We start from the raw sequence: 19,222 nt of genomic DNA on the forward strand, positions 1-19,222 counted from the left end.
CCTAGCAGGCAGTGTACTAGGGACAGCTGCAGTGATGAGAAAAAGAAAGAAAAGTTCTATCTTTTGGATCCTGCATGACTGCCTTCCTACTGTTGAAGCACTGAGGTCGTGATGTGAATTCCATGTTGTTGTCTGAACAGCTGTTACATCTGAAAGGTCATTTCTTTTTAGCTTCAAGACATCACACTGCAGAGAGCAGATTCTACAGACTTGTTGCAGTGTTTCTGGGGCTGCTGTGTGTCCTTCTGCTGACTGTCATCGCACTGCTGTGGGTCAAGCTCACTACAGAGAGAGACCAGTTACAGGCCAGTTACACCAACCTTACTATAGAGAGAGACCAGTTACAGACAAGTTACACCAACCTTACTACAGAGAGAGACCAGTTACAGACAAGTTACACCAACCTATTTTTGAATGAAAAACAGCTGCAGGGTAAAATTAATCAAGTGACTAATGAAAAGAAAGAATTACAGATCAGATACAACACCATGAGAAAGCAGCTGGACGTTTTGCAGAAGAAGTTGACTGACTTAGGTGAGTAAATAGTAAAATACATAACTGGCTAACAGTGTATTGTGGCTGATTACTGCTGATGATTGGATGCTCGTTTGGGCTTCTAACGTGTTACTCTTTAAAATATAGATAACCTTTTCATCTCTAGGCGTCTGTCTCACAGTGCAGTATTTCTTACTTACCCAGATAAATTTAAGCTTAGTTGGATCTAACCCTGGAGGCAGTGGTGAAAGCTTTGCTTTTTACTGTTATAAACGCTTTGCTCTTCATGTAAGAATATACTTCTTAACTTCTAATTGGTGTAGAGGGAATAATCAATCAGCGTGGGTGTGTGCATGTGTTCCAAGACCTGCACAGACAAACAAATAAAGCAAATATGGATGTAATTTTCTGTTTGACCAGATACACACAACAAGATGGGATGTTTTTACTTCAGCTCCAGTGTTTACTACATCTCTACTGGAGAGAAGAGCTGGAGTAAGAGCAGAGAGGACTGTAGAGAGAGAGGAGCAGACCTGCTGATCATCAACAGCAGAGAAGAGCAGGTGAGTCAGTGAGTTAGTGAGAGAGTTAATGTGAGGGGGACAGATAGAGAGAGAGAGAGACAGAGAGCGAGAGAGAAATAAAGAATGTCACTGTTCTAAATCTGCATATTCTAATATTGTGTTTCCAGGAATTCATTGCTAATAATATCGGCAGTGGTAACAGTGGTGACATCTGGATTGGTCTGACCGACAGTGCCACAGAGGGGGTCTGGAAATGGGTGGATGGCTCAGCTCTGACCACTGAGTAAGAAACTTATATTACGTGTTCAAATGTGGAGAAGACTGCAACACTTACAGAGACATTTCAGCCGAAATTAAAAAGTTTACCATCCATACATCTGTTGCAAAAAAAGTCCTCGCTGCTCAAGATACATTTAGTTAGGGAACATAATTATGCCATATTCTGTTATAGTCGACACCAGAATTATTGGCTCCTGCCATGTGGCCATTTTGTTGAGCGATCTCGTATTGACCCTTTTCACAAGAAATGAAAGTATTGAATGGCGTATACAAAAATTCTGCAATTGCCTTACAGACAATTATTGCCCTCAAAAATACTAGCGTTCCTCTTCAGCTTAGCATGGAAAGATATGTCACTTTATCTTTGTCATAGTTGCCAAGATTGAAATTCGAGGATGTGTCCAGAACTGTTAGAGAACACCATACACGCAACAGTGTGGGAGTCCAAGCTGAAAAAAAGATATAAATTCCTTGTCGGAGAATTCCTTCACAGCTGTCAAAGTACGACAACATCAGCTAACGTCTACAGAGTCTATACGATGGGCGTGTGGAAATAACCAAAAAGCTAGATTAGCCATGTTAGCTGGAGATGTTGAAACGTAATAAAAGTAATAAACTAGCTAGAAAAAGGTAAACGTGCACATTCTGTCAAGGGAGCAGCCACGTGGTCACGGTCTGTAGCGCTATTGTAGACTTTTTTCCCAACCGCCTGCTCTAGTGAACAAGCATCTACTCATCGCTGAGCACCTGCTCCATTGAATGCCGACATCCTCTGAGGAGGAGTGAAAACTGAAAGCGGCTGCAGCACCAACTTTAAAGCACAAAATGCCTTCAATATAACATTAGCCAGTGGCAGGGAAATGCTGACACAAAGGTTCTTTTCCTCCATATGACAAAATGTAGTCCTTCATTGAAACAAATTGTACAACATTTGTCCTCTGTTCATTATCAGCTAAGAAGCTATTAAAACTGATGTACGGTTGTTTTCGCTATGAGCTCGAACACTTGGGTACATTGCACAAGCTCTATTCATTAGAGCTTCTATGTCCTTATTGCTGCTTTATATAGCAGCGTGAAAAACATGGAATTGTGAAAAGGGCCTAACACTCATTAATGCAGAACAGTTCCAACCTTTTGTGTGGATTTTTTGTGTGTTTGGAATCATTATCTTGCTAAGAGATCCTCCCATGGCCAGATTTCAGCCTGGTAAATGCACACAGACTTTGAGGCCAAAAACTGGCCTGTATCTAACTGAGCTCAGAAGGTTGAGCCACAAGTGTGGAAATGAGAACTAACTTACTGAACAGAGGCTGTTTTTGATTCTCTGGTTTTCAGGTACTGGAGTGGCAGCGAACCAAATGATCTCGGTGGTGATGAAGACTGTGTTGAGTTTTACTCAAATAACAAGAGATGGAACGACAGGCGATGCTCTGATAAAAGAAGGTGGATCTGTGAAAAAAGGGTGTAAAACTGTGATGGAGTAGATGATCAGATAAGTAATGATGATACAGCCTTTGTATACTCAAATGCACATCATATTCTTGTGTTTACTGGTGTGTGAGGTGTGGGGGAGGGAATGGGGGATATTTTTAAAACTATAAAAGGGGCTGCACAACTCCTAGTCTAGAGTATGTTACTGAGTTTGCCCTCTACAAGACTGCAGGGAATTTTTAAATAATATGATTTTAGTACAGTTGTGTGCATGTGTTGCATTCATGACATTTTCACACATTTTTTTTTGGTGTGTGTGTGTGTGTGGGGGGGTGATCTGTATTGCTGTACTGTTGCATTCTTCAGTGAAATGATTTATTACTGTGGTAATTCAATACTGTGCTTTTTAAGCAAATAAAACACTTACGTAATGGTATCATATGCTATGTGCCTCTCCTTGTGTTGGTTATTATTTAAAACAAATCACCTTCATTTGTATCTGACTAAGCCAGAGTGGTACTAATATTAAACAAACACTTGTTTTTTTATTGTATTAGAAAACATATAGTTGAATAATCACAGATCATTTCAGTTTGGTTATACTGTGTTTAAGATGTTTGTACTTAGTATATTGGCGGTGGATTGTGCATCACTGTGAGCAATATAAAAAGCTGAAACATTTTATAAAAAGGGGAAAAAAAAGAATTCAAGACCTTCTTGCTCAACCATGATTAGAAGATCAGACATTCTGAATTTCCTTCAAGCTCTTATGCATAAAATAAAAGTAAATAAAGCACTGCTTTAAGATGGTAGATGAGTGTGTGTGTGTGTGTGTGTGTGTGTGTGTGTGTGTGTGTGTGTGTGTTGAGTAGGTTCCCAAATCTGTCCTACAAAAACAGTTATCCCCAGATGCATGGTAATGTAGCACACTCAACAAAAAATCTTAGATTAAAAAATAAGTTTTTTTTTTACTGTTTCCAATGCCAGCATTCCTCTAAGTCATTCAGAAATGGGTGGAATATTTCTGTTATACAACCTCAAATGTGTCCTAATAAGTGATTGTGCGTGCACATGTGTGTAAACAGAACGATACAGTCAAAAAGTACAGCAGGCAATGTATATCTTTGACAGATTTCTTTCTCGAAAAATGTCTGTTTCCCCTTTCTTATTCCTGTTTGCTGTTTTTAGACTATGGTTTTTATGAAGTTTCGGAGGAAATAAACTGTAGACGTACGTCAGAAAAGCTGCAAGACCTGCATCACAGCAGTTCTGTGGTCAGAAACTGACCAATGATGAATGAGGTAGAGGGGAACTAATAAATTGTGCTGCAACAGATGGGCTACAGTCTGTAATTGCACATCACTATGGTGGTCTTATAGGGTAAATGGACGTAATGAACAGGTGAGTGTAAATACAAGGTAGTTGTCTCTTTTGGTAATTCTGTATATAAATACTGTTTACATAATAATCAAAAAAATATAAAATAATCCAACTTTGATGTATAATCAAATTAAATAAATAATCAAAAGGGCCTCATACAGCACCAAACAACCATCCATTATGAGTGTGAGGGACTGTGTATATAGTGATGTGTGTGTGTGTGTGTGTTATTCACAAACTCTAGATGCTTGAGGATGAAGTAAAAAATTTGTTTCACATGAAACATCCACTTCCCCTTTCATACTCTTGTTTTGCTCCTATTAGACTCTGTATTTATGCAGTTTCATAGAAAATAAACTGTAGACAGATGCAAGAGATGCTGAAAGGCCTGGCTAGTAAAGCGAAGTTTGACATTATCATTACATAAAAAAAATGTACAGAACTTTTTTTAATATAACCCATTATGTGTCTCAGTGAATGTTACATAAAAACAATGAAAGAAGCAGTGATATTGCTTTCTTGGAGAAGCATTTAGATATAACACCTACCAAGACTTGGCCATAAACACAAAAACAACTCATTGCAATAGGTATATTCCACCACCTAATGTTTGTCCCATACTATTTCAGTGCTTGTGCATCTTAACAGTGAGTTTTAGGGACATCTTGTGCACATGCATGACCAGCATTTTGTCGCTGTCCAAAGAAAGACATATATCTCCAAAATAGTAACTTTGCAGCAGGGGGCAAAAACGTTCTTTACTTTCAATGCAAGTCAATGGAAAGAGTTTTTTTCTAAGCATTGATATTTTCACACAATGTAAAGAATGGATCATGCCTTCCACCCAGTGACAGCTGGGATAGGCTCCAGCACCCCCCGCGACCCAGAAGGATAAGAGGTTCAGAAAATGTATGTGTGTGTAAAGAATGGCTGCCGAAAATCGCAAAAAATGGAGATACATGTTTTTCATTGGACAGCATGATATGTGGCCCAACTGGGTGGATAACGCAGTGTACCTAGGAGTCTGTTCATGGCACGTAAAGTGGATGTATTTGAACCTTTATTAGCTTCTGGTAGATCAGTTTTGACAGCGCTGCCAGCTGTATATGTCTGCAGTTCTCACAGTTAGAGACACCAGATAGAGCAGAGTGGGCAGTGACACATGACTTTTGTTCCCGCTACATCAATTTAATCATCATTTATTTGAAAAATCTGTTTCAGTTGTATTTCACTTTTATTGACGAACCAAATTTCCACCTCATGCGAGAGCAAAAACTCATTTGCAACATTCAGATATTTTTTCGAACTTCTAGCTTTTCCGTGCAGCTAATTTTAATGCTCATTTTCAAAATTCTCAGAAAGGGGGTGGATGGAAAACCCTTGATGAATGTTTTTTCCCTTTGTACACTGGTTTAATAATGAATATAGTTAAAGGTGCATTAGTCAATTACTTCAACTTCTTTTGTTACCAATATAAATAATCTGAAAAATATGTAGAACATGATAAAAATAGCTTTTTTAGCAGTGGCATCAGCAAACGTGTATTGTGTGCCTGCGAAACCCCATTTGGAAAACTGCACTACAGATCGGAGGACTTGTCTGTGTTTACACTGACCTCTTGTTAGTCAATTTATAAGACCGTCCTGTACATTACAAAACTCCACCCCCACCATGGTTGTAGTACTGTGGGGGAAAAACACACTGTTGGAGGGATGCATTTGTTTGCATTTAAAAAGATGCAAGTTAAGGAAAAACAACTTTTTTCTAGAACCTTTGCAAAAACATAAAAATTAAAATAGGTCAGAAGTTACTCAGTCCCCCAGGTTTTGTTTTATTAAGAACAGATGAACCACAAAATGCTTAGAACATGCAGGTACTTTACCAGAGACTATATTTGCATTTGATAGACAAAACATCATGATCAGCTTTCTTCTTTAAAAAGCCAAGAGGGAATAACATCAGCAGCAGAAGTGGAATACTTCATATATGACGTCATATATGGCTGGTAGGCGTAGTGCTATGTTACAGAGGGAATCATATTAACTTCAACAATTGTAACCTTGCCTATGAAGAAATTCAGATAGCAGATGCCTCAGGGCCTTTGCAAGGAAGAGGTTTTGATACATAAATAATTAAACAGATGTTTCGTTCTTAAAATCATGTGTGAAAAATATTTTGCTCTTAGTACTGATTCACATCTTGATTTTCCTTTTGGCACTCATGTTAACTTTTACACAGGCTGTGCGAGCAGAACAGCAGTATGTCCCATATGTGGCACTGAAACAGCATGGAATTTAGAGAATATGTGAGAAGATGATTACAGTGAAATACCTTAAGTTCAATGAAAATGACACAGAAAAACAAATAAAACCTTTTTTAAAACAACTTTTTTTCATTCATGACCATTATCAAATAAAATATAAGTTCAGTATTCCACACATACAGATTTACCAGTTGGTCAATCAGGCTTGAAATAACCACCCAATCACAAGTCAGAATGCTGTTGAGAGTAAACATATGAATTGCATTCTTTTATGAATTATAGTTTTCCTGCATTGGTCCCTTCTTCAATTACATCAACTGTTGATGTAGTTTAAGATATTCATGAAGACTGCTGTTTTAATATATGATGCTGACTATCTGGTTAATAGCTGCTCTTGCTTACTAGATAGACACTGGTTGGTACCTATCTCTACCATGACCAAGGAAAACTCACAAAGGGTAGCATCATTTGATTCATTAAATCTGTGTCTGTTCCTGTGAATCTTATCAATGAGTATCAGGAAATAAACAGATATCACCAGCAAACAGGTCAAATCTTAATGAAAAGAAGGCAAATTCAAAAAACAGTTTGTTGTTAATGAGTCTTGTGCAGCAATTCAGCTAAATATTCTCTTCTCACAGATCCAAACAAAGTCATCCTTACAGCTGTAATCAGCCCAGTTCTTTACAGGATCAGACACATAGCCAGTTATGACGCAGTCTTCATCTCCGGTTCTACTATTGGGTTCGTCAGCTTTCCAAAACCTGAAAGGGACGATTACAGTATCCACTGTGTTTTATCAGAGCAGTGAGGAGTAAGAGCTAGTAATGCATCATGACTAGAGCTCAGTTCAGTGGTCTCTTACCCAATGGTCAGTGCTGAGCCGTCCACCCATTTCCAGACCCCCTCTGAGGCGCTGTCAGTCAGACCGATCCAAGCCCACTGACCTCGTCTCAACACCTCAATAAAGTCCTGTTGAAGTGTGAAACTGTTTACATACTCTCACTCACACACTCAGTGTAGTTACACACACCTGATCATGTGCACAAGATTTAGCACATTTTTTGAAAAAAAAAATGCAGAAAGAAAGCAGCTACATTACTGTAAGCTACTCTAACCCAGTCTAAAACTGTCGAGATCATTCAGCAGTAGTCATAGTAAAAAATAAGAGATATGCCAGTCTGCAAAAGTAGTAACCGGTTTGAATTATGAAATAAAAGCAACCATCTCTCTCTCTCTCTCTCTCTCTCTCTCTCTCTCTCTCTCTCTCTCTCACCTGTTCCTTTCTGCTGTTTATGATCACCAGGTTTGCTCCTCTCCTTCTGCAGTCCTCTCTGCTCTCCCTCCAGTTTTTCTTCTCAGTAGAGATGTAATAAATACTGGAGTTGAAGTACAGCCATCCCTTCTGGTTTGCTTTTTCTATAGACATCAGGGATGTAACAGTTTTGAACTGAAATCAAAATCCTCGGTTTAGTCCAGGGTGCATGTGACATTAAATGTGTTTCTGACACGCTTATGTTTTACTTATTAGCATATAGTCTATGAATAGTGCAGTATCTGTTTCACTGACATTGGCATATCACTGACAAAACAAGCACAATGGTTTTATTAACTAATACAGAATTCAGTTTATGTATTTGGTTATATGTGTGTGTCAAACCTTTGGCAACAGCTTTGAACGTGGCTCAGCCACTCAGATTTTAGAACCTTTGCTTCCTGGTTCTGAAGCAGATCAAGCAGGGTGGGTAAGTTAATGCCAATGGTCTTTTCAGCAGACCTGATGGTGTGCTGCAGTTTATGGTTGTCATGTTTGGTGGCAGAGCTGCACTATAATATAATGGAGGCGGTAATGAATGACTCTGTAATGGCTGTGTAGAACCAAACCAGCAGCCATAGAAAGCACATCCTTTGCTAGGTGTTCTTTGTGATAGAGTGGATGTTGGTGTCCTTTTAGGTTCCTGATGACTGACTCTGATGACTCCACAGCCATCATATACTTGTCAGGAATGGTGAGGGGATCAGCAGGTGCCTGTATGGAGCAATTTCTTTATCCAGATTTTCTATCCTGGCTGAAGTGTTACATGTCCCGAGCTCTGGCTGTTGTACCACTCGAGAGCTTTTCTATCAAAAGGCTGAAGGTCTTGTCATGCAGGTTTAAGGGAGGCAGGGCCAACAGGAAGTGGAATTCCCATGTTGTGGTGCAGGGGATGCCCCATGAGCCAGAGGGGCTCAGATTTTTACCAGATTTTTTTTACCAGCGACATGCAGTTTTATAGGAGAAGCACAGGAGCCATAGTCTGAATTGCAATATGCGTGACGATACATCATCAAGGGCTCTTGAACCTATAAAACTGATCAACAACTTATGATCGGTACAGATCACAAAGGTTTTTTGGAATCAATCCCAGGCCCAAGTGACCACAAGGGCCTCTTGATCTATGTGTTCCTACATTCTGTATCATAATGTATGATAAAAAAGGCAAGGGGCCGACACACTTCTGATGGTTAGAGCTGAAACAGGACTTCTCCTAGTTCATATAATTCATCTGCAGACACTCTCGTCTCACTGTCAAGGCAGTACTGTGCAAAGACAATAGAAGAGCTCAGTTCAAGTTTCACTTCTTCAAAAGCTCACTGTTGTGCACTGCTCCAGATCCAGTCATTATCAGCATTATCAGACCTGTCAGTTCAGCATTGTAGGGGGAGAATTTTCCAACATAGTTGACCATGCCCGTGAGTCGCTTAACATCAGTAAAATCTTTGGGCACTACTATCTCCGAGACCACTTTTATCTTGTCTGGATCAGACTGTATGACAGCAGCACTAATGACATGACTTCACCTGAGCCACTGCAAACTCACATTTGTCATTCACAGTCAGTCCTTGTTGCTGGAGCCTCTGTGACACTTTGTGAAGCTGGGCATTATGTTCCTCCCACATAGTTCCCAACACCAGAATATTGTCAACATGGCAAAGCCCTCCAGGCCCTCCAGTCACTGAAGAAAATGTTATGGAGCAGATGAAATCCCAAAGGGGAGGTGCTGAAAACAATACCTCCCAAAAGGTGCAGGAAGGCTTAGTGGGACTGAGTCTCTACGCAGAGCAATTTGCTAGAATCCCAGCAGTAATATCCAGTGTGGAGAAAAACTGTTGATCCAGCCAGCTTGGCCAGTGTTTCATCTACTGCAGGTAGAATGCCTCTCTCCCTTCACACATTCTCATTGAAGCGGACTAAGTTGACAGAAATGTGTATTTTATCATTTGGCTTGGGGGCACAGCCATGCCAGAGCAGCATTCTGTGGCTTCTCTGATGGGTGCAATGACCCCCAGGTCCTCCATTCTTTCATCTCCACCCTCTTCATTAAGGGCAAAAACACTTGGCATGGCACAGCCCACTGAAGACTTTGGGAGACAGTTCTTTGATGTTTGCCTCCAATGTAGCATCATTTGGTTGAGCAGGCCCAACTCTCTTACAGGTGGCAACCTAAGCAGTGGGGAGACCAATCCAGGCACTACAAACACAGTGAGCATTCCTTTTATACCCCTGTGACCTAATGTCGCATCAAGCTGCCCAGTCACCTGTATTGGAGTCTTGCTTGGTCCACATGATTTCTTTGTGGCTCAGCAGAGCAGTCCATGTGTTACTGCAGCTCTATCGTGATTAGCAAAGATCATCTTACCCAAACACAACGTGTCTACACTCTCAATCACCTCATTTTGATCTAGACAGCCGCAGCTTGCACAAGAAATGTGACTGGAATTTACAAAGAAGGGAGGTCCAAAACTTCTGGCACCATTTTCTGTCTTTATTCAAACTCAGTAAAACATGAACCCAAAACTGCATTGCTTCTCATCTGCGTATGTGCAGACAATAAATATTCAAACATCCTAGTACTACAATCATTGTTATTATTTTAGTTATTATTGTTCAAATAAAAGGAGATTGGGCCTTTGCTGTCACTGTGCCAAGGCACTGGTGCAAGCGGAAAGCTAATGGTGGGACAAATTTGTGTCCATCAATTATAAAGCACTGGTTTTAAATGTGCTATATAAACAAAATTTACTTACTATTATTTTATCAATCAATTAAGGCAGAATGTATAGCTAAAAGCACTTACCAATTTCAGAAAGCTTTCCCTGGAGTTTATTTCTCTCTGTTGGTAACCGGTCTTTCTCTAGAGTCAGGTTGGTGTGACTAGTATATAACTGGTCTCTCTCTATAGTCAGGTTGGTGTAACTAGTAAGTAACAGGTCTCTCTCTATAGTCAGGTTGGTGTAACTAGTAAGTAACAGGTCTCTCTCTGTAGTCAGGTTGATGTAATTGGTCTGTAACTGGTCTCTCTCTGTAGTCAGGATAGTGTAACTGCTCTGTAACTTGTCTCTCTCTGTAGTCAAGGTAATGTAAATGGTCTGTAACTTGTCTCTCTCCATAGTCAGGCTGGTGTAATTGGTCTGTAACTGGTATGTCTTGATCCACAGCAGTGCAATGGCCGTCAGCAGGAGGACACAAAGTAGCCCCAGACACACTGCAGTCAGTCTGTAGAATCTGCTCCCTTTAGTGTGACTCTCTAGAGAGAATACACATAGAGATATGTAAGCTTAAGACATAACCAACAATCACTGTTTAACCACACATAAATCCATCACAATCATCGACACAAAAGTTTGTAGTTTATTAAGTACATCTACCTCATAATTACCTTATTGCTGCAAATTGTTGATGTACAGTTAGACACTATACAAAGATTGTATAGAAGGTACAGCAAGATTCATGCCTATTCAATCCAATGGGACAAAAAGTGATAGTTCCTGTCTTCTTTAAGTCTTCATCCACTTCATCCTTCCCCTTTTCCCAAAGCAACAGCTGCAGATTGTGCAGAAAGACTCAGCTGTTGGCTGAGCAGATTCAAAACAAAACAGGTTTTTTTTTGTTTTGTTTTGTTTTTTTATCAGACCCTAGCAATCACAAAACTGACCACAGTTTCGCTGTAATCCTGTAGGAAGAAAAGTAATCGCTAAAGTTTAGTGAAATTTTTCCCTGATGTGAACAGGCCTTGGGTCACTGTTGTCAGCATAAAGGAGGAATGAGTCACCTTCCCTCTCACCAAAACCATGTGACTGTGTTCCCAGAAATCTCTTTACATCTCTCGTTTTACATCTCTGAATCCACTCTCAACTATAGCTCATCTTTTTTTATGCAATGTTTATGTCATCCTCCAGCCCTTCAACAGGTCACAAGATTTGGTGTTGTGGTGGTATTTTTCTTGTAAAAGACAGGGCAGAGGGGGGCTAAGAAATTAGTCAAGTACAGTCAATCCACTTGCAAACCTACAAAGTGCATCTCTGTGGTAGGCGTACCTGACAAATTGAGCTCTAGGCAGACGAGCTGAAAAACAGACATGCAGGCGAAACACAACTAAAGAAGCACTTCGTGAAAAATGAGAAGGTCTGTTAATCAGTTATTTATGAGGAAGTTTACATGGTACTGGAATTAAGAAGAGTTTCTAAACAAAACACACCCCAGACTGATCAGCACATAAGAAAAGCCTGACATGCTGCTTGAGATTTGGACTTTTTTTTTAAGTTGGGCTACCTGAAGCTCTCAGCTCTCCACATAAGCTCTCCACAAAAACAGCAAGCAAAATATGTCTCTCCTCTACTATTGAGAATGTGTTCATTCGGTCTGTATATTAGGCCAGTCCTGAAGCTTACGACTCCTGACTGTTACCATATTGGGTAACACTTTACTTTAAGGGTACATGATCTGCCAGTAATTAAGGCATTTACCAATGAATAACTAATCAGAAAGTAATGAGTCATTAACCAGGAACAAATTAATAAGTCATATACTAACAACCACAAGACTAAATTACTAATGCATGTACTAATGAATGAACATGAAGGCAATAAAGGCTTTCTTCAGCATCTGAATTCATCAAGAATTCATGTGTTAATTAATGTTTATTGTCACGAGATCCCTCTGACTCACAGTGCTCTGGAATACTGTGGCTATCAAAGTCAACTGTGTTTTATCTGTAGTTCCATCCTTTCATCATCTTGTCCTTCTGCTTCATCATGCTGTGTAAGCAGCCCTTGTATCTGCCTGTTACCATCTGTCAGGTCTTGAGTCTTGAGTCAGGCCTTGTCTGTTTCCTACCTACCTTACCTATGTTACCTAGCTAGTGTCTGTTTATTTAATAAAAGTAAAACCTTAATTATTTTTTTAATAAAATTAAAAACTGACATTGTTTTGCAACTAGTCCTCGTTTGTGACCGTTGCCATAGTTTTAATTCATCTTTCATATTAATAATATGTCGTTTTAACTCCTATGTTGATACACAGTGCCTCATGAGGCAATGGTTTATCCTACAGTTACCACTGAACTCAGAAATTAGTTAATAATTAATAGGGAAAGTGTAGTGCCTTTCTCCTACGGTCAAAAGAATCCTTGATTCTATGCACATTTTTGTGCTGTTCCTCATTTAGTACACCTGACTGAACTACAAGCTCCTGTTGTGCTGGTTGAGGTGTATCAGAGTAAGAAACGTGCAACACAATGCAGAGTCAATTCTCAATTCATTATAAAGAAAGCAGTGATTACTGATTGTTCATGGTGAATTCATACTGTTTGTGCCCCCTAAAGTAAAGTGATGAACCAGTCACACTTTATTACTGATTAAAAGCTAACAAAATAGCAGGGGTTAATCATTACTCACCAAACTTCACTCTTTCATTCTTTTGCCCTCACAAGAACAGTGATGAAGGATAAGTACAAGACGACTCATATAAAAACATGGCTGTAAAAATTCATAGGAATAAAAAATACTTTTATCATCATCTTATGATTTTTACACAATACACAGAACCAGAGCACGTGAATATGTCAGTGTAGTATACGGAAAATGAAGAGGAACCAATACATAGTGGTTCTGTTGTTCCACAAACATCTGTGAAACGGACAGGACTGCTACTTAACTACATGAAGATATTCATATTGCAGCATGCGGTGTTTCCAAAGCACTCACACAAGATCGAGTCCATGACTCAGTTTTACTGAAAAACTCAGAACGGGGTAGCTACAAAAGAAAAGGGGAAAATATCGTGCTAGGCTGTGAAGCACTGTCACTGCACACACGCAGCCCTTCAGAATAAGAGTCCCTGTGGCCCGACGCCACATATTAATAGAATCACACGATCCTCGTGAGAAACACAAACACCTTACACAGTGTTTAGCAAACACTCACAACACTCAGATAACTAGGCAATACCATGTGTAAACATTATCTACGGTGCAAATAGCGTATATCATCCAGTATGAGTATGCATAACTCACCTGTAAAGAAAAATGCTTTCATGTTGGACAATTTTTTACAATTATTTAAATGATTTTCAAATGATTTAAATGATTTTTTTAATCTTCTCTTAGAAAAATAGCTGTGATTTCCAGCTGCGGAAACAGTTGAAGAGTTTCATTCCAAAGGGCTATGTTTCCATTACAAAAAAAAATAGATATAACATATTTTTAAAAAGAATAACAGATGTATAATGGAAAACATTTTCATTTTCATTTTCAGTAAATAAATAAGTAAATAAATGTTTATTAAACATACAACAGTTAAGACACTGAAGGAAGCCTTTATTACCTTCATCTTTATTCATTAGTACATGCATTAGCAATGTAATCTTGTGGTTGTTAATATATGAATTATTAATTTGTTCCTGATTAATGACTCATTACTTTCTGATTAATTGTTAATAAGTAAATGCCTTAATTACTGGCAGATCATGTACCCTTAATGTAAAGTGTTACCCAATAGTGGTTCTTCTTCCACTTTTTCCATTAAATTTAAGTCATTAGCTTTCCTTGAGCTCATGTTCATTCATTTAGTAAGGCCCAATCCCATTTCTTATTTTTAGCCCTACCCCTTGTTTTTGAGTGTCACGTTGCCCCTTGGACCTGAGTTACAGGAGTAGTGGTTGAAATCTTCTCCTACAAAATGGAACAACCCTCAAATAAACAACATTACTTCATTAACAGGCTACTAGCGGTGCTCTGTAGGCGACCCTGCCAGTTTGCAGTGATAGCAGAGGAGGGTAAAGTTCAGCTCCTCACTGCTGGGCTTTAGTTAAATTTAGAGCATCATGGGCCTTCAAAGAGGTGGGATGAGATAATTATTTATTATCGCCCACTCTTAATTCTTCAGTGACATCACGCTAAAGTCAGCTAATTGGCAGCATAAAGCATGAAACAAGCATAAAAAAATGCTAGTAGTATGCTAATATTTCTGTAGCTAGCTAGCTAGCTAAATTTTCCCATTCCACCTTAAATGGTGCAGTAGTTCCGATGCCCAAGGTGCCAAAATGCAACCGCTGCACCATTTAAGGTGGAATGGGAAATTTAGCTAGCTAGCTACCAACATATTACTATACTACTAGTGATTTTTATGCTTGCTATGAAGAAAACGACCATAATACACTGAAACGGCATTAGACTAAGATAATACAGTGGTTATCGTAATTTTTAACAGAGAAAATTCTCACATTTGTAGGTTTCTTTAGTCGCTTGCACAGACATCTTGCCAGTTTTTCTATTTCTCATAACACTGTTTGGAGTGTGCCTCTGAAAAAACGTGTAGCCCTAACACTTCACCCTACCCCTCTATCTCAACAAAAATCGGGACACCCTACCCCTAGACGTGAACGTGCAAAATGGAGGGACAAGGACTTAGTGGTAGGGACGAGGGGTGAAATGGGATCGTGTTACCACAGTAGTTAATCTTAGTTGCTGTAGAAGTTAATCTTAGTTACTACACTAGACAATCTTAGTTCCTTTATTAGTCAACCTTAGCTATTATATAAGTTAATCTTAGTTATGATATTAATTAATCTGTCTGTTCATTCTGTAAATTTGGTTTATTTATTGTCAACTATGTCAGAAACAAGCAATTCCTTCTTATGTTTGTTCATTTGCCACAAAGCATAACCCATTATTTGTTACTGATATTTACTGTATTAGTTCATGACTTGTTTGCTCATAGTTTAGGTTAATAAGGAACCACATTCTACAGTGTTACCTAAACTGCTGGCTGTGCTGCAACAATACTGGATAACACTATGAACAATATTGTTTCTATACAAAAGTGTATAAAAGTGAATTTGTTATCTTACCTGTTTGCTGTGTTTGTGAGATCCCCCTTGTGTTGGCATCCTCCGTCCCTGTGTTGGGGTCTTGACCTCGAACAAGGTCTGCACTCTCATAAACATTCACCACCGTCTCTATTTTATCTCCTCTGCTCAGCTCCTCAAGGCAGATCACATCATCAGAAACACTTCGAAACATCTTTAATCTATAAAACACCCCAAATCTCTAATCTATAAAGCATTAATACGCTAAATGACTGTGTCTCTGTCTGTAGAAACTCTACTGAACTGCCGCACTTCCTCACTAGTTTAACTGTTTTAGTGGTTTTAATAAAGGAAGTGATCTACCACACAAAACTGTATCAAAATGCTGTACTGTGTGAAGTGAGAGAAGCTGACGTGTTGTCACGCACTTTAAGCTGGATCGTACCCTCATACAACAGTACAGTAAAGAAATATTATTCTGAATTAGTCATCAAATAATTAGACATTTCTTATTACTTATTACTGTTTCAATGACTGATCAGTAGAACACTGCCAAAAAGAAGACTTTAACCAGAAAATCTTTAAAAAAAGAATGATAGATCTTGTTATGTGTGTATAAAATCAATAAGCTAGCTTTCAGAAACCTCGTCTACAATAATTGTGTTGAGACAAATTATACAGACGTCTTCAAATGAGCTAATAAACTTTTTTGAGAGAAGTGAAAAGTTTCAACCTACTCTACTTTTAAGAAATTAATTGGACAGATGTATAGCTATATCATCTTAAAAAAAACATTGCATTCTTTAAATTAGTAAAATTGTCTTTCTTCTTTCATAATGAAAAGCTTTGGAAATTTTCAAGCTAGATGACTCATGTTACACCTACAAATCTAGTCAAGTCTGTTAAAATAGACTAGATCTATTGTTATTTTTCAGGGTTTCTTGCATGTTAAGATTTCAGTAGCCACGTTTATACACAGCCTAATAATCCATTAATAATCCGACTAATAGCTCGATCGGAAAAGAATACATGTAAACACATCAATCGGAATAGTCTAGTCCGATTGAGGCCTTTCGGAATACAATTTCTATCCCATTGAAAAGGGTGGTAATCTTGTAAATAATTAAATAGAAGAATAATAGGCGTGTAAATGCCTGTATCCGATTGCATTTCCAATGAGAACGTGTTCTGCGCATGTGCGCCACGTCATAGCACAAGTTTATAATGTTCAACATGGCGGGAGCAGAAACTGGTCTGCAGAGGAGCGATGAGTTTCCAGTTGGTGCACTTGTGTTTTTAATTGCTTTAAAATGATGTCAGACTCAGAAAAATGTACCTCAAATGTACTTATTAAAGAAGGCGAGAGGAAGACGTCGTGTTCTGCTCCTTGGACCTCACGGGATGTTCGCTGTCATGGTGACGTTCACTCTAAGTGGTTCTCCACGCATGCGTGCCATTTTGGATCGGATTACTTGTAGTGCGCATGTAAACGAAGATTTTCATCGGACTGTTGAGTAGAGGGACTGTTAATCTGTAATCAGAATATATTCAATCGGATTGGCAAAAATCTTTGTATGTAAACATAGCCAGTGTTTGCAGTGTCCCCACATGAGCAGCTGAATTATTTGTTTGCTTTTTAATCCATCGCCTTCCTCTCTCTGGGGTTAATAAAGCAGTTTATTATCATGTGTGTGGATTTTTGTTTTTTTACATTTCATGCCTCGTTTTTTAAGTATTTTCAGGAATGTTTCTTATTTTGGTAACACTTTATTGGGAGTGGTCTTTTGTAGATGATTAATGAATTCTTAGCAGATTATCAGTAACACATCAATAACAATAACATATCAGTGAAGTAGCAGTAGTGCAGCATCTGAATACACTGAAGTAAATATCCTGTAGATGTTCTGTTGATACATTACTTACATTAAGTAGATGTGCTGTTAATATGTTACTTCCATTACTCAAAACCCAACTATGCCCAACCTTACCCAGAACCTAACCCTAAACCTGGCCCTAATCCTAGCCCTAACCTTAACCTCAACCCAAAACCTAAACCTGGCCCTATTCCTAACTCTAACCTTAACCTCAACCCAAAGCCTAATCCTAACCCTCAGAGGTTTTTGCCATGTTACTGAGAGTCCGTTGAGTGTTTGTTTCATCTAAAAGGATGACTCAAAGTTTTAAGCATCACAGTATTGTTTTAAGATTGTTCTAAAGACATTTTTGTTTATTTAAAAGCAAAGTTTCTCTGGTTTTGAGTCAGAAGCTTGTTCTCATTTCAGGACATTTTGTTAAAATAAGATTTATATGCTATTTTTTCTAATTGTAGATTGTTATAATGACATCAGAACAAAAAAATCTAGCTTTAACCCAGTAATTACTCATTTACAAATTCCCATTAAATGTATTCATTAGACTTCCTTCAGCTCATGTTGATTGTTCATTCATGAAGTGTCATAAAACATACTGTGTTCTTACTATGTACCAATTTTCTTGTGCTGGGTTGATACTATATTATAGGCTTGGGCAAAATACTTTGAAGAAGTAGTGATGGACAAATACTGAATGCACTGTTCTAAATGTATTCAGTAACATTTTCTGTTATAATGCATAAAAATAAAACATTTCAGACATATTTATAATACAGTTACAATACATCCTGGTAAGGCATATGTGAAAAACCTTTTTTCTTATTTTTAGAAGTCATGATGAGTAAAGTTCTCACTGTATTGGCTGATTATTTTGCTTAATCATTTCTTTTTCAACACTGATGTTTTTTGCAATAAAACAGTTGAATTCTGTCTTTATCACTCACTCGTTGTCTCTGTTCTATTCAGCAAAGTGAGACAAGCATGTACGTAACGCTTTAAATGGGCAATGTTAGCCTCTAGAGGGCAGTAATGTAGTGTATCTGCTGTCTCATTCATAAAAAAAAATCTCATTCAAACATTGTCACTGTGTTCTGTTTCTGTTGTCTCTGGATTTGTGTGCATTATTGCTGGGTTATTCCACACCAATGCACTAGGTTTCCAATCCTAATCCTGGAGTTCCCCATACCCTTGCACATTTTAGTGTTTCCCCTGCTCCCAAAACACATAATCCAACTAAACAGCTTATTAACAAGCCCTTCAAGACTTGAAGTAGGTGTACTGTGATTCCACCTGGGCCCTGAGCCTTGTTTAGCTTTGTTTTCAGCAGTTGTATGTAGACATCTACCCTGGTAAGGAGTGTGCTATGGTCCATACTTGAAGGGTCTTTTACTGGATTGTGCTGTTTAGATATTTGATTGGTCAACACATTTTCTGTGTGAAATGGTTGTTTATTGTTCATCTTGGAAAATGAATGTTCTAGTGTATTTATTTATTTATTTATTTATTTACTTTTTATAATTTTGGGGGATTTTAACCCAATTTTCTCCCCAATTTAGTCGTTTCCAATTCCACCCGCTAGTTAGGACTCCCCCAATCACAGGATACGCTAGGAGGGTGAAGGATAGCACAGGCTTCCTCCGAGACCTGTGAAACCAGCCACCGCTTCTTTTCGAACTGCCGCTCACGCAACGTCATTGGACAGCTGAACGTGCTCGGAGGAAAGCGCCAGCCGCCAGATCAGTTACATCAGCTAACAGACGCCTGCGCTGACTAGCATCGCGTTGAGTGATGGGAGGAGAAGGGAGGGCCATCCTTCCCACCCAGAGAGAGCGGGGCCAATTGTGCTCTCTTG

General features: G+C 38.8%; 2 protein-coding genes across 2 annotated transcripts; one reads left to right on the forward strand and one right to left on the reverse strand.

Moving 5' to 3' along the window:
* Positions 1–929: 929 nt before the first annotated feature.
* Positions 930–2,811, forward strand: LOC118816812 (CD209 antigen-like protein A). The gene is made up of 3 exons (XM_036583407.1): positions 930–1,058; positions 1,187–1,302; positions 2,634–2,811. Exons 1-3 carry the CDS (start codon positions 930–932, stop codon positions 2,764–2,766), a joined length of 378 nt encoding a protein of 125 aa, XP_036439300.1. The 3' UTR covers positions 2,767–2,811.
* A 3,102-nt stretch (positions 2,812–5,913) lies between these two features.
* Positions 5,914–15,851, reverse strand: LOC118816537 (C-type lectin domain family 4 member M-like). The gene is made up of 5 exons (XM_036582966.1): positions 15,542–15,851; positions 10,491–10,940; positions 7,649–7,791; positions 7,238–7,344; positions 5,914–7,136 (listed from the first exon to the last, which is right to left on the reverse strand). Exons 1-5 carry the CDS (start codon positions 15,711–15,713, stop codon positions 6,989–6,991), a joined length of 1,020 nt encoding a protein of 339 aa, XP_036438859.1. The 5' UTR covers positions 15,714–15,851; the 3' UTR covers positions 5,914–6,988.
* Between the last annotated feature and the right edge of the window lie 3,371 nt (positions 15,852–19,222).

Source organism: Colossoma macropomum, unplaced genomic scaffold (genome assembly GCF_904425465.1).
Source record: "Colossoma macropomum unplaced genomic scaffold, Colossoma_macropomum, whole genome shotgun sequence".
NCBI classification, from domain to species: domain Eukaryota; kingdom Metazoa; phylum Chordata; class Actinopteri; order Characiformes; family Serrasalmidae; genus Colossoma; species Colossoma macropomum.